This window comes from Hyperolius riggenbachi, chromosome 4, assembly GCF_040937935.1.
Source record: "Hyperolius riggenbachi isolate aHypRig1 chromosome 4, aHypRig1.pri, whole genome shotgun sequence".
Classification (NCBI taxonomy): Eukaryota; Metazoa; Chordata; class Amphibia; order Anura; family Hyperoliidae; genus Hyperolius; species Hyperolius riggenbachi.
In genome coordinates, this window is record NC_090649.1 from 47,632,859 (window position 1) to 47,654,973 (window position 22,115).

Consider the following 22,115-nt stretch of genomic DNA (forward strand, 5'->3'; position numbering starts at 1 on the left):
CCCAGCCGCTACCACTTTGCGCGCTCTGCAGTGCCTGAGTTGCATGAGCACGTGGTCAGCTAAATAACCCGAAGCTTGAAGAATGCCGTTGCCTGCAAGGTTCACCTCACCACTGACACCTGGACGAGTGCGTTCGGCCAGGGTCGATACATCTCCCTTACCGCGCACTGGGTGAACCTTGTGGAGCCTGGCAGCGATTCCTCACCTGCTACGGCGCGGGTGTTGCCCACGCCGCAAACAGCTGGATAACAACAGCAGCACCTACCTCTCTGACTCCTTCTCCTCCAACGCATCTCAAAGCTGTACCTCATCCGGAAATGCTAACCCAGCACCAGCAGCAGTAGGATCGTGGAAGCAGTGCAGCACAGCTGTTGGCATGCGTCAGCAAGCGTTGCTGAAGCTGATCTGCCTTGGGGATAAGCAGCACACAGGGGAGGAAATTTGGAGGGGAATAAAGGAACAGACGGATTTGTGGCTGGCACCGCTGGACCTGAAACCGGGCATGAAGCTAGACACCTGGCACGAACTGGCAATGTACGCAATAGAGGTGCTGGCTTGCCCGGCAGCCAGCGTTATGTCGGAACGCTGTTTCAGTGCTGCCGGAGGCATCATCACAGATCGGCGTATCCGCCTCTCCACAGAAAATGCAGACCGTCTGACTCAAATTAAAATGAATCAATCCTGGATTGGAAACGACTACGCAACACTCCTGGACCCCAACCAAGTAACATGACCGATGAACATCTGGGATGGTTTAGCGTTTCCGGTCCCTGTTTATTGAACCTCTCATCTGTATTACATTTATGACTGCATGGCGGCAAAAAGCATTGCTGCTATATCCGCACGCTTTTTGTCCTCATGCAAGGCCTGGGTTGTTGTGTCTCACAAAGCGTGGCCTTCTCCTCCTGCGCCTCCTCCTGTTCCATCACGTGTGCTGCTGCTGCTGCTGCTGCTGCTGGGTTACCGTTGCCGCGTGGTCCCTGTTTATGGAACCTCTTATCTTTATTACATTTATGACTACATGGCGGTACAAAGCATGCTATCCGCACGCTTTTTGTCCTCATGCAAGGCCTGGGTTGTTGTGTCTCACAAAGCGTGGCCTTCTCCTCCTGCGCCTCCTCCTGTTCCATCACGTGTGCTGCTGCTGCTGCTGCTGCTGGGTTAGCGTTGCCGGTCCCTGTTTATGGAACCTCTTATCTTTATTACATTTATGACTACATGGCGGTACAAAGCATGCTATCCGCACGCTTTTTGTCCTCATGCAAGGCCTGGGTTGTTGTGTCTCACAAAGCGTGGCCTTCTCCTCCTGCGCCTCCTCCTGTTCCATCACGTGTGCTGCTGCTGCTGCTGCTGCTGGGTTAGCGTTGCCGCGTGGTCCCTGTTTATTGAACCTCTTATCTTTATTACATTTATGACTACATGGCGGTACAAAGCATGCTCTCCGCACGCTTTTTGTCCTCATGCAAGGCCTGGGTTGTTGTGTCTCACAAAGCGTGGCCTTCTCCTCCTGCGCCTCCTCCTGTTCCATCACGTGTGCTGCTGCTGGGTTAGCGTTGCCGCGTGGTCCCTGTTTATTGAACCACTTATCTTTATTACATTTATGACTGCATGGTGGTACAAAGCATGCTATCCGCACGCTTCTTGTCCTCATGCAAGGCCTGGGTTGTTGTGTCTCAAAGCGTGGCCTTCTCCTCCTGCGCCACCCTCCTCCTGTTCCATCACGTGTGCTGCTGCTGGGTTAGCATTACCGGTCCCTTTTCCTGGAACCTCTTATATGTATTACATTTATGACTGCATGCCGACAAAAAGCATGTTACCTGTGCAAAGAAAACAGACATTTCCCGCATTTAAAAGACAGTTTTCCCTTTGAAACTTTAAAATCGATTTTCTCAAAAACTATAAGCTCTTTTTGCTAAATTTTTTTTTCCTCTTGTACCCACTCCCAAGGTGCACATACCCTGTAAATTTGGGGTATGTAGCATGTAAGGAGGCTTTACAAAGCACAAAAGTTCGGGTCCCCATTGACTTCCATTATGTTCGGAGTTCGGGTCGAACACCCGAACATCGCGGACATGTTCGGCCTGTTCGGCCCGAACCCGAACATCTAGATGTTCGCCCAACACTAAGTTGGACCCATATGTAAACAACTGTTATTTCCCAAAATGCAATGAGGTTCACACACAGGAGGACCATGGCCCTGACATCACACTGTGGGAGGGGTTTCACCACAATATCAGCCATACAGAGCCCCCTGATGATCCGTTTGTGAAAAGGAATAGATTTCTCATGTAAAAGGGGTATCACCTACTGATTGGGATGAAGTTCAATTATTGGTCACGGTTTCTCTTTAAATTCGATTTTTGAGCGAAAATTTCATCAAACAATTGTTTTGTTATTTTTCAAGTTTTTGGGGGGAAAAATATAGAAATATAGAGATTTTTTTGCCTTTTTTGTGAAAAAATTGTCACGGTTAAAATATAGTTTTTCTGCGTTACACAGTTACATAGTTTGGTTGAAAAAAGACATCCGTCCAACCAGAAAAAAAAATTCACTGCAAAAATATAGATTTTGTTTCCCTTTTTTTCGATAAAAATATTGGTATCATGTTTTTGCAAAAAATGTGAAAACACAAAAATACAAGCTATCTCTTGACAAATGTCTTGAAATCGAACATAGCATTTTTTATGCGAAAATGACTTTGGTGAAGATTTGCAAGCAACACTGTTTGCCGCCCATTACAATCCCCCCCCCCCCCAATACAACAGCACAAGATTGCATATAGCATACCTGTACAGTGCTCAGCCCCCCTAATAATCTAATAACAACCATGGCGGTGACAGTAACCTAGCATCTGAACTGTAGTGGGCAATGAGACACTAAGGGCTCGATTCACAAAGCGGTGCTAAAAGTTCGCACGCTGGTGAAAAGCCCTTTATCACGCCTAAACTCAGTTTAGGCATGATAAGTTTAGGTGTGAAAAGTTTAGGTGTGATAAGTTTAGGTGTGATAAGTTTAGGCATGATAAGTTTAGGTGTGATAAGTTTAGGTGTGATAAGTTTAGGTGTGATAAGTTTAGGCATGATAAGTTTAGGTGTGATAAGTTTAGGCATGATAAGTTTAAGCACCAACTGCGTTAGCACCGCAGTGCACAGCTGATCAAAAGTTTTGCGCTAGCAAAGTCTGGTGTACTTTGCATAGAGTTTAATGGCGCTGCTTTGCGTGCGGGACTTTGCACGCTATCTACACTTATCTAAACTTAGCATGCCTAAACTTATCACACCTAAACTTATCACACCTAAACTTATCACACCTAGGCCTCGATTCACAAAGCGGTGATAACCCAGTTATCACGCCTAAAAGACTTTAGGCGTGATGACCTTTTCACCACTGAGTTATCACCGCTTTTTCCTGCTCTTCGCGCGAAGTTACCGCGCGTAAGCGCGTTCGCGCGTACGCGCGTAAGAGCGCGCGCAAAGTCCCATAGGGCTTAATGGGAGCTTCGCGCGAAGCGTCGGGTGTTGCGCGCGCACTTACGCGCGTACGCGCGTACGCGCGGCAACTTCGCGCGAGTTTCTTCTTATCATGCCTAAAGTGACTTTAGGCGTGATAAGGGCCTTTTCACCATGGTGCTAACACTTTGCACCGCTTTGTGAATCGAGCCCCTAAACTGGCTTTTCACCAGCGTGGTGCAATGGTTATCACGCCTAAAGTCTCTAACTGGGTTAGCACCGCTTTGTGAATCGAGCCCTAACAGTTTTAAATGCACTTCCCACTTATTTAGGTTGGCCCAGTTCCATACTGCATACAACTTGCATTACATTTGCACACAAGCCAGAATTATTACCATTTCATTGATTTTCTCTATGAGTGGTTGTGGAATATACAAGTAGGATTCGAAAGAAATTACAAAACAGCTACTATCCTTGGAACACACTACTTCAAACTTACCAGCAGAGGGCAGTGTTGTCCAAGTTACTTGCTTGTCTAGCTAGAAATTCCTGCATAAGTTTGGAGAAAGATTGAAGGCACTACAGTGAGCTGTTTTATGCCTTCAATGTGGCAGTGCAGAGAGTAATAATCAGGTACAAATCACAGCATTGCAGGCATTTATACGTCAGTTTACCATAATCCTGTCAACTAAAAGCTTTTGGTTTTGCTAGCAGATATGGTACAAGACATCATGAAGGAACAGGTGCTAATCATTTATTATATGCTAATAATTACTGCATATTGGTATTCTAATGTCCAAGCATCTGTTAGGGCTGGAACCCACTAGAGCGATTTTCTGAGCATTTAGGGAGCGATTCAAAACACTAGCGATTTCCCTAAAGGCTGGATAGTGTAATGGTTAACCTTTTCGGGACCGGCCGCCTACCCCCCTTTAAAGACCAGGCATTTTGCGCGGGAGGGGGGTGCGCGCGTTTGGGGGGGGGTCAGGCGGCCAGTTCCCGTCTGTGGCTGGCTGTATTTGTGTCCCCCCATGGTGGCCTGTGCCCCCCCTTCTGCCAGCAGCCTTCACTCACCTTCCAGGCTCCAGCGATGAGCCGCACGGGACCCTCTTCTCCGGTCGGCATCTCCGTTCTGTCTGACGATCAGTTCCAGGTCGCGGCTTGATGACGTCATCAAGTCGGGACCCAGGGCTGACATAAGACAGAGCGGAGATGCCGGCCAGAGCGGAGGGGGGTGCCGATCGTCGCGGGAACGGCAGGGAGGTAAGTGGATCCTCTTCTTTTCCCCCCTGCCGCCGCAGCTCTCAAACTGATCACTACGATCTGACGGCGATCGTAGTGATCATGTGATCAGCAGCCATACGCGATGGCTGCTGATCACTCGGGGGAGATGTCAGCTGTCATATGACAGCTTAATCTCCCTCTCCGGGGGCGCACAATCGCGTCGGGAGCGGAAACTGTGGGCCGGCCTAGATCCTACGCTGCATCAGGCTAGAACAGCCACAAGTGCGGTGTAGGATCTCATTCACGCGGTCCCCGAAAAGGTTAAGGGCTCTGCCTCTGACACAGGAGACCTGGGTTCAAATCTTGGCTCTGCCTGTTCAGTAAGCCAGCACCTATTCAGTAGGAGACCTTGGGCAAGTTTCCCTAACACTGCTGCTGCCTATAGAGCGCGTCCTAGTGTCTGCAGCTCTGGCGCTTTGAGTCCGCAAGGAGAAAAGCACGATGTGTATGTCTGTGTTTAAACGCTCAGCTAATGTTAATGGATGGGCCAAATTCCACTGGAGCGATTGCGATTACCAAATCGCAAAATGCAGGACGTGCAGCATTTTTGAGCATTAGCAATTAGTGTCAGTGTTAGCGTTTCTGCAATGTAAAGTATAAAAATTTGGCATAATCGCTCGACAAAACCTACACAGATCGATTTTACAAGCGTTATTACATTTACTGCACACTGTAACAAAATGAAAATTAATTGAAAGGACCAATCAGAATTAAAAACGCTAATCGTTAATTGCTACACAACCACTGGCAAATTAATTATACTTTTTAAAATCGCTCCCGAAAACGCTCATGAAATCGCTTACAAACCGCCCATACAAAACGCTAGCGATTGCGATTAGCGATAGCGTTTTGTAGTGGGTTCCAGGCCTAATTGTGTACATTCAAAAAAGGCATCCGTTATTTTAGGTGTTGGATCATGCTGATAGTCAGAATATTGGTTTATCAGTAATATATTACCATTATTCTGATATTACCGATATTTTACTATCACCTAAACTATACCTCAAATTAACTATCATCAACCTAATCCTAACCCTAAGCTCCCCTTCTTATGCCTAACGTTAGCCACACCACTTACTTCTAACACTAGTCTCCCTCTAATTATGCCTAACACTAACCACACCACACCAGTACTCCTAGCACTAACCTCTACTTAACTATGCCTAACACTAACCACACCACACCAGTACTCCCAGCACTAACCTCTACCTAACTATGCCTAACACTAGCCATACCACACCAGTACTTCTAGCACTAACCTCTACCTAACTATGCCTAACACTAGCCACACCACACCAGTACTCCTAGCACTAACCTCTACCTAACTATGCCTAACACTAACCACACCACACCAGTACTCCCAGCACTAACCTCTACCTAACTATGCCTAACACTAGACACACCACACCAGTACTCCTAGCACTAACCTCTACTTAACTATGCCTAACACTAACCACACCACACCAGTACTCCCAGCACTAACATCTACCTAACTATGCCTAACACTAGCCACACCACACCAGTACTCCTAGCACTAACCTCTACCTAACTATGCCTAACACTAGCCACACCACACCAGTACTCCTAGCACTAACCTCTACCTAACTATGCCTAACACTAACCACACCACACCAGTACTCCCAGCACTAACCTCTACCTAACTATGCCTAACACTAGACACACCACACCAGTACTCCTAGCACTAACCTCTACCTAACTATGCCTAACACTAGCCGCACCACACTAGTACTCCTAGCACTAACCTCTACCTAACTATGCCTAACACTAGCCACACCACACCAGTACTCCTAGCACTAACCTCTACCTAACTATGCCTAACACTAACCACACCACACCAGTACTCCCAGCACTAACCTCTACCTAACTATGCCTAACACTAGACACACCACACCAGTACTCCTAGCACTAACCTCTACCTAACCATGCCTAACACTAGCCGCACCACACTAGTACTCCTAGCACTAACCTCTACCTAACTATGCCTAACACTAGCCACACCACACCAGTACTCCTAGCACTAACCTCTACCTAACTATGCCTAACACTAACCACACCACACCAGTACTCCCAGCACTAACCTCTACCTAACTATGCCTAACACTAGACACACAATACACCAGTACTCCTAGCACTAACCTCTACCTAACTATGCCTAACACTAACCACACCACACCAGTACTCCCAGCACTAACCTCTACCTAACTATGCCTAACACTAGACACACCACACCAGTACTCCTAGCACTAACCTCTACCTAACTATGCCTAACACTAGCCGCACCACACTAGTACTCCTAGCACTAACCTCTACCTAACTATGCCAAACACTAGCCACACCACACCAGTACTCCTAGCACTAACCTCTACCTAACTATGCCTAACACTAGCCACACCACACCAGTACTCCTAGCACTAACCTCAACCTAACTATGCCTAACACTAGCCACACCACACCAGCACTCCTAGCACTAACCTCTACTTAACTATGCCTAACACTAACCACACCACACCAGTACTCCTAGCACTAGCCTCTACCTAACTATGCCTAACACTAACCACACCACACCAGTACTCCCAGCACTAACCTCTACCTAACTATGCCTAACACTAGACACACCACACCAGTACTCCTAGCACTAACCTCTACCTAACTATGCCTAACACTAGCCGCACCACACTAGTACTCCTAGCACTAACCTCTACTTAACTATGCCAAACACTAGCCACACCACACCAGTACTCCTAGCACTAACCTCTACCTAACTATGCCTAACACTAGCCACACCACACCAGTACTCCCAGCACTAACCTCTACCTAACTATGCCTAACACTAGCCACACCACTTACTCCTAGCACTAACCTCCCCCTACTTATGCTTAACACTAGCCGCACCACCTACTCCTAACACTAACTCCCCTCTACCTATGCCTAACACTAGCCACATAACCTACTCTTAACACTAACCTCCCCCTACCTATACCTTCTGCTCATCCCTGCGCTAGACGCTGAGCACCAGGCACTGAAATCTGCTGATTCATAAAAACAGTGTGTAGTGATTTATTATTTATCTGCTTGATTTAGTATTGCAAAATATATATTTTCTGTTTCACTGTTCTAATCAAGAAAATTGTAAATAAATGAATAATAATAATAATAATAATAATGTAAATATTGTTATTTTATCATCCTCATCAACATCATCTCTGAAGACTTGTTCCCACTGCAGCCGTTGTTGTTTTTTAAGTGTGGGTGATTTTTCAAAATCGCCCTTAAAGCAGTAGGATCAGCCATACTATGCCAGGGGAAAAAAACACATATATAAGTAGATATACATAACACATGTATTATACTGTCCACGTTTTGATTTCAGTGAATGTTATATAGTAAATGACGAGAATTCTGTTCCTGGTGGGGGCCATGGCTTTTGCCCACAGTAAAGGCTAACTCGTGACGTCATTTCTGCCCTTTACTTTTTTTCTTGTCTCCTCCAATCGCTGAGTCGCCTCAGCCTTGCTTGTAAACACAAGTGAGTAGGGGATTAGGTTTCAGATAAGCAGCTGGCAGGGAAATAAAGGGAAGAGAAGGAATAGATTATAATTAAAAAGAACCCCTAGCAGGCAATTCTTTGGCACGACTACTAAAGGGCCAGTGTTCCTTAAGTATGTGATAACTCCAAATCATAACAGCAGAAAAAGTTTTGAAAGTTTTGAATGCATGCTTAGCATCTTTATCACTTAATACACTCAGACCAGTTGCTGTTGAAATTAGATTTTTATGGTGACGATACCGCTTTAAAGCGCCTGCACAATGATTCTCTATGAGATAGTTCACATATGAGCAGCCCGTTTGCGTTCCACTTTATAAAACGGTGCTTTAGCCATTTTTGAGGCGATTCCGCCTCGATAGAAGGTATAGAAAAAACTCAAAACGCTCACAAAACCGCTTGGTTTTTAAGAATCAATACATTGTATTTATTCTTTTCCGGATCCGGATATATAAGTAGATATATATAAGCACAACAGAGAATGTACCATCTGCGGCAGCTGAAAAAGTTTGGCCTACCTCAAAAGCTAATGGTGCAGTTCTACACTGCAATCATCGAATCCACCATAACATCATCCATGACTGTATGGTTCAGCTCCTGCTCAGCATTAGAAAAGGGGAGGCTGCAGCGCATCATCCGATCAGCGGAAAGGATAATTGGCTGTAGCTTACCTTCCCTGCAGGATCTTTACACTAGCAGGTGCAGAAAGAGAGCGACCAAAATTGCCTCTGACTCCTCTCACCCAGCTCACTCCATCTTCCAGCGCATGCCTTCAGGAGTAAGATTCCGGTCAATCGCTACCAAAACCTCCAGACACAGGAACAGTTTTTTTCCTCAAGCGGTAGCCATACTTAATGCTGAACCACGTTAGAGCTGCTAGGACTGAAAGTAATAAGCACAGAACTAAACATGAACAATTCTCACATTGCTTACTGCCACTATACTTATAATGTCCTTAACTTGTAATATTCACACTGTCTGTCCTTGTATTGTTTTTTGTTTGTGTTTGTTAAGCAACTGCCAAGACAAATTCCTTGTAGGTGCAAACTTACTTGGCGAAAATAAATTGATTCTGATTCTGATTCTGATCAAAGAGTCCACTTCCTGACATGCGTCAGAGAGTGAATTCCCAAAACACTCAGGAAAAATGCGTCGGAAACCGCTAACCACAAAAACAAATCGTCCACCCAAGCACCGGGAATTGGAAATAAAAATGCCTCAAAAAAAGCCCACCGCGGACAGACACGCGAGCCGAATGCAAGGTGAACAAGGTCTAAGTAAACAAAGATCCAGCTTTACTGATGCACAGTAAAAAAAACAAAAAACAAAAAAAAACAGTAATTCCATCAGCTAAGTACAAAGTCTCAAAATTTGGTTACCTAATGTTAGAGAGTTTTTAACTACAACAGGAAGGCAAAGAAAATGATGTCTACTTGCATACTGTGACACTCAGACCAGTAGGTGGCACTGTAGACAGCTATAAAATATTTCTTTCTGATTTTTTTTTTTTGTTCCTAGTTACAAAAAATGAAATGAAAAGACTGCTTTTTTGTTAGTAAAAAAAAAATAGAATAATAAAAAATAAAGCAAGCAAAGTATAGATTTTATTTAAAGTAGGATTTAAGGTGGTAATTAAAATATAACTTTTTTTTAACACCAGGAAAAGGTTTATTGTGCAATAACGACAACTAAATATCTCTTTAAACAGTTAAATGAATACCACTATTCCCTTTCAGACATTAAAATACAAAGTTAAATAAATTAAAAAAAAAAAACACTTTTGCCAGCTGATTCCCGAGCAGACAAATTCAATTGCTGGTGAAGGCAGCACTCACACAGAGGGTGGCAAGACTGACTTCCTGAAATTTCAGGAATCTACAACCAAGAGGCATGTGACAAAAATTGCAAACAGAATGAATTTTGATAAGGAACAGGGCTGAGTGGGCGGAGCAGAAATCTGTTTCTTAAAGCTTCAGCATTCATCTCTGCCAGAGAAGGTGCATGAAAAATGGGCACATTGCCAGGACATTTTAATATTATTTTATGAAAAGACTTGAGGCTGGTACCCACTTTCAGTTTTGTTTGGCCAATGATTGGACCATTTTACCACTCCCATGTGATATCAGGGTCAACAGATTTTGAATATTATGGACATGGAGGTAGAAAAAATTGGTCAGTGGTTGCCAATAAAAATTGAAGGTGTGTGGCAAGCTTAACTTTTTTTTTTTGGGGGGGGGGGGGGGAATTACCTCTTCATCAAGTCCTACTCAACTGGTTCCTAAAACTCTACTGTAGATTTAAACCTAAGTTATTAGAAAAATCAATACATTTTTTTAACCTAATCCATATTTTTAGTTAATTAAAAATAAATTAAAAACATAGAATAAAAATAGCCCTCATTAATATTCCTGATGAGATATTCTACATACATGTATAGTACATACGTTCACTTGCACCTCGAGGATCTTAGATCCAGTTAACTTAACAACTGTTTAAGTCAAACACCGCAGATAATGCACATGATACATGTGTACACATGGCCATTCTGGAGGGCATTATTAAGGAGAAAACCAGGATGTGTTATATAACAATATTATATAAAAATATTATATTCATTTTTGCAGTTAAATAGCATTTCTCTGTAACCTATAACCTGCTTTCAGAAATTCCTAAAAACAGCATTCATTGTTATTCAAAAAGTTTTCTAACTTTAGCACAAACATCAGATTTTTTATTGAATCCCAACAAAGCATACAGACTTTATCAGCTCGCTCGTTGTGCTGGGATTCATCTATGTTTGTTTGTAAATATATTGGACAACAATGAGTTAAAATTGACTTTCTAACTGTGCTTTGCTCAACCCCCTACTGTGTTAGGTAGGATAGGAAACATCTTTCAAGCAGAACTCAGCCATTCCACTGCCTCATGATATAACCTTGTCATCACTGAGAGATCTCAAGGTCACTCCAACCTGAATTATCGCATATTCTTTCTGTTTTAGGAAAGCAAACTTTTGTTTTTCTTAACATCTTAGTAAGGGGGATTTTAGGACCATTGTAGTCCCTTACACACTCCAATGAGTTCTGGGTCACCATGAGCTTGCTGGTTAGTCTGTACCTCTCGGATTTACAAGCCCTACTCCATAGAGCCAAATTAATCCATGTCATGCACTGATGAGGATCAAACAATCAGAAACATGTATGCATGTTGGATTATTATGGCTCTGTACAAATTAACAAACTGACACATCATTGCATTCCAGCGGTTCTGGAGGTGTGTTTAGCTTCTAAGGGTAACATCTCAGAGCTCACTCCAACCTGAATTATCGCAAATTCTTTCTGTTTTAGGAAAGCAAACTTTTGTGTTTTTTTTAAACAGTTAATAAAAGAAAAATATACAAATAGTTTATTTATCTCCTGGTTTATTCTAATGGAGAGAGTGGGTAGTTGGTTAAAGAATATGATTGAAACTTCTGAAGCTCAGCTGATCTTTTTCAAAGAAAAAAAAATTGTGTATAAATGACCAAAATTACATTTTTATTCTATTTTTAACCTAAGTACAGTGCCACTTTTTATTATTATTATTGATTTATAATGCGCCAACATATTCCGTGGCGCTGTACAAAGTAAGAAACAAACATGGGGTACATAATACAGACAATGGTGTACACTAATATACAAGATACATAATTAGTGACAAAATACAAAAAAGGATACAGAATACAGAATTGGTAATGATGACAGTGATAAAAGTAACATGATAAACAAAATGTATAATAATCTTCAAGACACAAAAGGGGGAGAGAGCCCTGCCCTTGCGAGCTTACAATCTAAAGGGAATGGGGGGGGGGGGACAAGAGGAGGGGTAGTATGATACAAATATATAGGGGCAGTGTGTTTTATGCTGAATACACACCATGCGTTTCCGCGTCGAATGCGTCCGTCGATACACGTCGATTCGATTATTTCCGAGCATTTCCGAACGCATTTCGATGAATTTTAGGTTGATTGCCATGTAAAGTTTGGCAAATCGACCTAACGATCCATCAAAACGTGAATCGGACATGTCGGAAATAATCGAATCGATGCGTATCGATGGACGCAACGAACGCGGAAACGCATGGTGTGTATCCAGCATTAGGATACCTAGTACTTTGAAGAGTTCCCTTTAATGAATTTGCCCCTGAGGGTAAATTTATGGTATCTGTCAACCAGCATAGCTGGAGGCGTGTATTGTGGATTTACAATAGCAGAGAGACTAGCTCTTTGCTCTGCAGCTAGCTGCACAATAATAATAATAAGTCTATGGCCACAGGACTTGTTTCTGCCTAAATTTCTCTTGCAAAGTCATCGCTGAAGAAGGTTTTGCTGCAGGAGCCTCGAAGTTACAGACAAAAAAATAAATAAATCTGTTAATGTGTAGGGATCAATGTGATTTCACCCCAATCAGACAGACTGAACACAAGCACGATTTGTTACACATTGATTTTATATGCATGTAACAGAACATTATTTTAATTGAGTTGTATATAAAAAGTGTTGTATAAACATTGTAGATTTTACGAAACATGTGAAAACTGTGTTCAGACTCAGCTTTTATATGCATTTTGCAGAACATTACTTTAAATGAGTTATAGGTTTAGAAACATATTGTAAAAACATTATAGATTTTGCAGGAAAAAATAAAATATTTCCTTGCTACACCAGTTCTTTGCTTGTCATCTTTTCCTCAGAAAATGACAGCTGCCTGCTCTCTCCCCAGTCCATAAGAAACCCTCCCCTTCAATCACATTTAGGGACAGGAGGGTAGAGTGATTGCTTTGTCTGCTAAACCCACGCCTAGGTACAGACCAGTAGTAGCCTATCATGGATGTCAGTCTCTAATAGGGAGGTGGGGCTTCAGGGCTCTTTCACACTAGAGGCTGCGGTAGAAAAGGCTGAAAGTCAGCCTTTTGCTTAACGCCAATACATAGCGTTTTCAAAGCGTTTTCAAAGCCTTTTGAAAGAGTTTTACAGCCCATATGAAAACGTCCTTTTTTTCTTCTTCTATAAAAATAAGTGAACAAGATAGCTGTAAAACGCTTTGAAAAGGCTTTGAAAACGCTGAAGTTGGCGTTTTCCATTGACTATCATTGAAACGCCAACAGCCAACTTCGGCTGTTAACAGCCCTGAAAAAGCTCCTGGGAGCGTTGAAACGCAACGCTCCAAAACGCAGAGTTAGATGTGAAAGGTAAAATGAAAGTCTATGGACTTTCTTTTACCTAGCAAAACGCCAACTTCGGCCGTGGCGTTAAAAACGCCGAAAAAATCCCTCTGGTGTGAAAGGGCCCTCAGAGAGAGAAAGAAGGGTGATGAGTAGGCAGCAGGATGTTGCTAAGGATCTGTGCATTCATTTATTTATGTTTTTGTGAAAATTTTAAGTTTTATTTTTAAACAAATCTCTTAATGCACAATTTAAGGAAATTTTGTTGTTGATTGCGTGTACAAAAAATGCAAAAAAGTGCTTGAAATAAGACTGATCTGTCCAGAGTGAAAGAATGAATGTATGAAGAGGACAAGACATACTGGCATTATTATAGAAAAAGGAGAGGATTTTGAATATATTTTTCTGAGGCTGGGGGCACACTTGGCAGTGCAGGAACGTAGCATTTTTAATACATTTTCCATGTGTTTTCTGTGTGTTTTCGCTTTGCGTTTTTTCCCCCTGCACATGCATTTTTCTTGCGTTTTGCATGCGTTTTAATGCGTTTTTGATATGCGTTTTGTGTAAATCACTAGGAAGTCAATCGGAAGCGGAAATACATCTTCAAACATCTTCAAACTAAAAAAAAGCATATAAAAATGCATGCAAAGCGCACCAAAACGCAATACCTCTGCATAACCATTGACTTTCATTATGTGCATTTTGGATGCATTTTTGAAAAACATGCAACAAAATCAGCGTTTTTAAAAACGCACATTGCAAAACGCAAGTACATGCGTTTTTACATGCGGCCCATCGACTTGCCTCATGTGCGTTCTCACTGCGTTTTCCGCAACGCTAGCATTTCTGCTTAGTGTGTTCCCCGCCCTTCACATTGCTTTGCGCATCATGAAAAAAAAGAATCCCAATACAATGAAGGGGAAAATTTGCATTCCATGCGACGCCCTACAGTACATAAAAGTATGCTTTACTGCAGCTCATCATTGCAATGCAATCATATTGCAACAGATGCAGAGTGGAAGAATTCCAAGGCGGGATTCACACTTGTCTGTCACCTGCTCTTTGTGTTTTTTTCCGCATAGGTTTTCTGCACAACGTGTGTGTTTTTTTGTATGTGGAAAACCGTGACAGAATAAAAATCCCACAGGATGCTGCGCTGCATTCACTTTTTTTTTCTGCATGTGAAAAATACATTTTACTTTCGAATGAGCTCATTAATTAACAGGGGTTTTGAGATCAAATGAATTTTCCTAGGCAGGAAACACACACAATGTGAATGCAGCCTTAGGGCAAGTGCACACCAAAAATCGCAAGCGTAAACTCATGCGCTTAACATTTTTTGAAGCAATTTTTTAAAAGCGATTCCAGACATGTGCCTAGCAACTTTCTATTCATGCCTAGTGATTTTTGGAGCGTTTTTGTTTAGCGATTTTCTACTTCTTCTACACTTTGAGTGGAACAGATCAGCTTTTTTGAAAAAAATTAGGAAAATCACTCTGTTATAGCGTTTTTTTAGAGCGATTTTCCTCTTTTCCTATACCTAACGTTGAGGCTTAATTGCTTCAAAAATGCTGCAGGATCCGCGATTGGGAAAAAAAATCACATCGCTCTGGTGTGATCCATCCCATTGAATTACATTAGCCACTTGCGATGTGCTAACAATTTTAAAACCGCTCAGAAACGTTCTTGGTGTGAACTGGGCCCTCCTGCAAATCTTTGGATGGGGCCCCCTCCCGCCAGAACAAATCTACAAATCTTTGTCTGCAAAACTACGTATGATTCCTTATCAGTGGCTGAGCAGATGCAGTCATTAGAACAATTATGCAGAGTGAAAAAGGAAAAAAGAGCTTCTGGGCACCAAGATGCATGAAAACGTCACCTTTAATTTATCCTCCCAACACCTTCAAAACATACATGCAATGAAAATCAGCCTAACAGCCGTTTCGCAGGATAACCTGCTTCTTCAGAGGCAGCACGTATTGCTTCATGCACCTGTGCCGATTTTTTTCTCTTTGCTTGTGCACCAATTATGCAGAGTGCAGAAAGTTTTTTCTCTCCTTGCCCTTAGTTGTCAGTCTCTCGGATGGACCCCCTGTGGCTTCTGGGCCCCCCTGCGGCTGTATCCCTTGCAGGGTCTATTGTTACGTCCCTGCTTAAGTCAAAAACTGCTACCTAACACCCTAGTGAAGTTCTAAACTCTTGAAAAGGAAAACCCAACAGTACCACTCATTTACTGTAGCTTGTGAATATTCGTCAAAGACATATTCGTACATCGAAAATGCTATTTTGGATTTTAAAAATATATAAAAAATATATTTAAAAAAATACATTGTATATTCATGATACGGTCAATGAATATGAATATCAGAAAGAAGCAAACAAAATGCTAGTTTCCACGAAAACACTATTTTTGTTCTTGAATATTGCGAGCTCCTCTGAGGGACAAGCACCATAAACAGGCTCAACAGCAGTCTTGTCTTTTATGCTTAGCCTTTCACAACTTTTGTTGTGAAACAGGTTGAAACACCTAAAAAAAGTATTTTGCTATTGTTCACAGTACTGATAAGACTGATAAGAAGTCAATCCAACAGTTGCAGTGACTTCTTATGCGTCTTATCAGCTCTTTGAACAATAGCAAAATACTTTTTTTAAGTGTTTCAACTTGTTTCACAACAAAAGTTGTGCTGCATAAAAGACCGCTGTTGAGCCTGTGTATGGAACTTTAGAGACGTGACTATGCACTCTATTCAGCCCTGCGGAAGATATCGGCGCTATGTAAATCTTAAATAATAATAATAATAGCAAATTAATCTATTCTTGTACATGAAAAAACAAACATTAAACAAGTGATTATGTCCCAAAATGTTTTTGGAAAGCACTTTCTCACGAAAGTTTAATTCTTTTTCCTTAATTTTGCAAAAAATAAAATAAAAATAAAAACAAAGGTAGAAAGTATATCAAGAGGTACAGACTCATGGTGAACCAGAACTCATTGGGGTGTGTAAGGAGCTACAATGGTCCTAAAAGCCCCCTTACTAAAATACTAAGAAAGACAAAAGTTTGCTTTCTTAAAACAGAAAGAATTTGCGATAATTCAGGTTGGAGTGAGCTTGAGATGTCTCCCAGTGCAAATTACCAAGCTGACACATTATTGCATTCCAGCGGTTCTGGAGGTGTGTTTAGCTTCTAAGGGTAGAATGGTTAATTTGCATATATTCAGCAGTGATGCACTGGGAGACATCTCAAGCTCACTCCAACCTGACTTATCCCAAATTCTTTCTGTTTTAAGAAAGCAAACTTTTGTTTTTCAAAAGAATATCAACGTTTCCATTCATCACTTCTGGTTTCTAGTGATGTTTCTTCCTTTTTTGGTTGGTAAATATATTTTGGCATCCAGCCCCACCTACCCCTCCCCCCCCCCCCATACTAATTTGGGATTCCCATGATGGAGCGCAGATGTGGGCATGGTGTGGCAGTGCTGTGCAGGGATTGACAGGCATGCCAGGGCTATAGAACCAGCTAGGGGGATAGTGATCACTGGTTGCCCTCAGGAGCAGGCTGCAGAGGATGATGGGTGGGTGAGAAGGGCGCAGGGATAAAGGGAGCTAGTGTTCCATCCAAACATCCAATCACGTACGAGGAGATGGTAAACAAATCAGAACTGCTATACAAATGATTGCAGAGCGCTACCTTCATCAAATCAACCTGTCTCTGCAGAGATAAGAATGCTGGTGTTATTGGCATACTGTTTCCATCCACGCTTCCTCCACCCTCCCTGATGCTGGCCATACACCCCTACATAGGCTGCTACGTTCTAGTATCACAGCCGGATCATCCTCAAGGCAAACCTAGGCAGTTGTCTAGGGCGTGAAGAGAGTCTAGGGGCCTGGTGGAGGCTAGCCCCCACTAAATCATATTAGAAAATGCCAGGTGACCATCAGCAGTGGACAAAAAATGCCATCTTGACTGGGGCCACATCTATCTGAATCAGGGATGAGCAGAAACTACGCCAGTGCGGATTTACGCATTGTAGTTCGCATCTACGCATCATAGTTTGTAGGGGAAGTTTCAAAACTACGCTTACGAATTTACGTGTAGCGAAGTACCGCTATGCGTAGCTTATGCCCACTATTCGAGAGAGAGAGTCCCTCAAATCTTAATTTTTGTATCTGTTTCTGCCCCTCTTTTGCTTCCTCATTCTCCCAATCTATCAATCTTTCTCAATATCTCTCTCTCTTTTCTCTCTCTCTCTCTCTCTCTATCTCTCTATCTTCTATCTATCTATCTTCTATCTATCTCTCTATCTATCTATCTATCTATCTTCTATCTATCTATCTATCTATCTATCTTCTATCTATCTATCTATCTAACTCTATCTATCTATCTATCTATCTATCTTCTATCTATCTAACTCTATCTATCTATCTTCTATCTATCTATCTATCTATCTTCTATCTATCTTTCTATCTAACTAACTCTATCTATCTATCTATCTATCTGTCTATCTAACTCTCCCGCTGACTTCATGGCAAGGTAACACTTTAGTAGACATGCAGACATAAAGGTGCAGCAGTAACTGTTCTCATGGTATAACTGCTGAGGTGTATTTGTGTCTATACTATACACTATTTGTTCCATCGTTTGATTTTTCAGTAACCCATCATCAATCACCTTTCTGCTAAGTATGTGTACACAGAGAGCAGACCAGACAGAGACCTACAAATAACATATCCTGTAGTTACCTGCATCACTTAATAGATGTGTACATTTTAATATGTATCTATCTGTCCTATCAATCAATCAATCAATCAATCAATCAGCTATCTGTCTATCCAGCTATCTATTTATCCATCTGCTAATATACACACACTGGTGATAACTAATCTAATAAAGAAAATGACCATGCATTCATTATAGATACACATATAACTAAACATACATGCCTAGTGTAGTAGCAAATTTATTTATGCAGAATATTATCTATCTATCTATCTATCTATCTATCCATCCATCTGTGGTGATAACCATTCCAATATATAAAAGTGAGCATGCATTTATTACAAATAAACATACACATCCCTTATAGTGTTGGCAAATCATTTTAGGCAGACTATCTATCAGATAGATAGATAGATAGATAGATAGATAGATAGATAGATAGATAGATAGATAGATAGATAGATAGATAGATAGATAGATAGATAGATAGATAGATAGATAGATACTGTGGATGGATGGATGGATGGATGGATGGATGGATGGATGTGAGAGAGAGATACTGTAGAGAGAAAAATGATAGATGGATGGATGAATGGATAGATAAATAGAAAGATAGGTAGGTAGATAGATAGATAGATAGATAGATAGATAGATAGATAGATAGATAGATAGATAGATAGATAGATAGATAGGTGTGTCGATATATAGATGAAAGATGGAGGGAGAGACAAACTGTAGATAGAAGAATGGATGGATGGATAGACAGACAGACAGATAGATTAGATAGATAGATTAGATAGATAGATAGATAGATAGACAGACAGACAGACAGACAGACAGACAGACAGACAGACAGACAGATAGATAGATAGATAGATAGATAGATAGATAGATAGATAGATAGATAGATAGATAGATAGATAGATAGATAGATAGATGATAGATATTTTGATACGTATATGCACACAGTGTAACTGACCTACATTCAGAAGTACACTCACACTTCTCTGCAGCCCCCTTGCTAAGTTTTCAGGCAATGGCTGTAGCCTGGGACCTGTGGCACCTGCACCCCCAGCCCCTCCTCCCCCCACACACACACAGACAGGTCGGTGCCCTGTGCCCACACACGCAGTGATCCGGTCCAGCACAGCAGTGGCAGTGCAGTTGGTGTACATCAGACAGACATGAATGCATGATGTGATGGATGGGGGGTGGGGGTGGTAGGGGGGGGGTGTAGGTGTCCTGCTAGCTCTGCCTTTTGTTCACAGCCCCAGTAAGGAGGTTGCTGCTCTGGGAAGTGGGAACTGTGGTGGATTGTGTGCGTGTTCCCCCCACACTTGCCATTCGCTGTATGTGGATGATCAGTGAGAAGACACGCAGCTGCTGCTGTTCACATGAATGCTCTCATCTCCCTCTGAACAGGCTGCCATCATGCTCTGGAAACTAGTGGATAATGTCAAATATGAAGACATCTACGAGGTAACACAGCAGCAGCATTCCACCTGCATGCCCATAGCGGGCACCCCTATAGACAGCTTTTATACCCCCCTCCATACAGCACAGCACACACCTTCTATACCACTCACTCATCATAACTTCTGTACTACCCATAACTCCTACACTTCCCACACCTTCTGTACAAACCATACATTCTATAACTTACTCCATCCAACCCTCTATGCCTTCTATACACTCTCTATACAACCTATACCTTCTATACTTTCCTCCCTATAATTTATAGCTTCTGTACCCTGTACTAATACAACCTATACGTTCTATAACTTACTACAACCAACCCTCTATACCTTCTATACTCTCTATACAACCTGTACCTTCTATACTTTCCTCCCTATAATTCATAGCTTCTGTACCCTGTACTCTATATAACCTATACATACTATAACTTTCTCCCTACATCTCATGCCTCTAAATAATCTATACATTCTATATCTTACTCCCTACAATTAATACATTCTATACCCTCCTCTATACAACCTATACATTTTATACCTTCCTCCCTTCAGTTCATACCTTCTATACCACTCTCCATGTAGCCTATATATTCTATACCTTTCTCCCTACAACTCATACCTTCTGTATGTACCCTCTGCTAATCAACCTATACATTATTACTTCCTCCCTACAGTTCATACCTTCTATACTACCCTCCATGCAACCTATATATTCTATATCTTTCTCCCTACAGCTCATTTCTTCTATACTACCCTCCATGCAACCTATATATTCTATACCTTTCTCCCTACAGCTCATTTCTTCTATACTACCCTCCATGCAACCTATATATTCTATACCTTTCTCCCTACAACTCATCCCTGCTTCTATACTACCCTCCATGCAACCTATATATTATCTAACTTTTTCCCTTCAACTCATACCTTCTGTATGTACCCTCCTCTATACAACCTCTATATTCTATACCTTCTGTACCTTCTATACCCTCCTCTATATAACCTATTCCGTCTACACCTCCCTCTATACAACCTGTGCGTTGTCTAGCCTCCTCCATACTGGCAGCATCCTCACCCTTCCAACGCTGCCTCGCCGCCATTTGGGGCAACTTACAGACCTTCCTAACGAATTTATTATTATTAATTAGAGTTGATGGGGAAATAGAATATTTCTATTTTTTATTATTAACATTACACTCGATGAAGATGGTTTTTAGACTTCTGTTTTGTGCATCGAATTTCTTTCTTTCACTGGATATATATATATATATTACAAGAAATGTCTTTTTTTTCTTTGTAAGGAGGAGGAGGCGAACTTTATATGTTTAGTAATGTTATTTATTTTAAAAATTAGAAAGTACAGATTTCCTTAAAACACTAGTAATAATACTAATAGCATAAATAGTTAGGAATAGGATAAACTATATATATATATATATATATATATATATATATATATATATATATATATATATATATATATATATATATATATATATATATATATATATATATATATATATATATATATATATGTATGTATGTATATATATGTATATGTATATATATGTATGTATATGTATGTGTATGTGTATATATATATATATATATATAATATATATATATATATATATATATATATATATATATATATATATATATATATATATATAGATGTACTTTTTTCCCGGTAATAATAATAGCGGGACGATGGCTGCTGTTGCTGTCACTGATATAGTGGTTGTGTGATTTTGTTATGTACATTGCACTGTGGGGAGTAGTGGGCTGAGATTTTGGCCTGGAGGAAGTTTAGGACTGATTTCTGTTCCTGGTGGAGCTGGGATGTGTGTTTGGAGTGTGATAATAATAATGATGACTGAGTGGAGGTGGAGGTGGATGTTAGTTTGAGGGTCGCATGGACTATTTAGGGGGCTCCTGTGCAGAGGGGGTGGGTGTGAGAGAGAGTCCCTCTTGCACAGCCGGGGCTCTTGGTTAATGTTTAGAGGCCTCCCGATAAGAGGACAGCAGCTCAGGAAATGACATGGGGGGGGGGGGGGGGGGTCGGAAGTTGGAGGTGAGATTTGGGGGGCGATAATAAGCATCTCTTCAGTAATGGTCAGATTGAGACACGGGGATGATAAGTTGTGCAGGACTAAGAGGAGCTGTGCTGTGGGAATTAGCATTTGGAGGGGTCCAGGAGCCCCCCATCGCTGCAGGCGGCCAGTTCCCAGATAAAGAGGGGGCTGAGGCCGCTCTCAATAGCGCCGGTCACGCTAATTAGCAGCGGAACGCCCGGCACAATCCGGCATATGCTGCATTAGTTACGGCCAATGCAGCCTTCTTCAGCCTCAGCCTTGCGCCCAGCGGTCTCTATCTATCTATCTATCTATCTATCTATCTATCTATCTATCTATCTATCTATCTAT

The 22,115-nt window shown here is 41.7% G+C and overlaps 1 protein-coding gene across 1 annotated transcript in view; it reads left to right on the forward strand.

Annotated features, from left to right (window-relative positions):
• The first annotated feature begins 19,493 nt into the window (after positions 1 to 19,493).
• The window catches only part of TFAP2B (transcription factor AP-2 beta), a 99,884-nt gene continuing 97,262 nt past the window's right edge, over positions 19,494 to 22,115 (forward strand). Inside the window, 1 exon segment of the mRNA XM_068280028.1 lies at positions 19,494 to 19,699. Coding sequence (XP_068136129.1) covers positions 19,619 to 19,699 — 81 coding nt within the window. The 5' untranslated portion in view covers positions 19,494 to 19,618.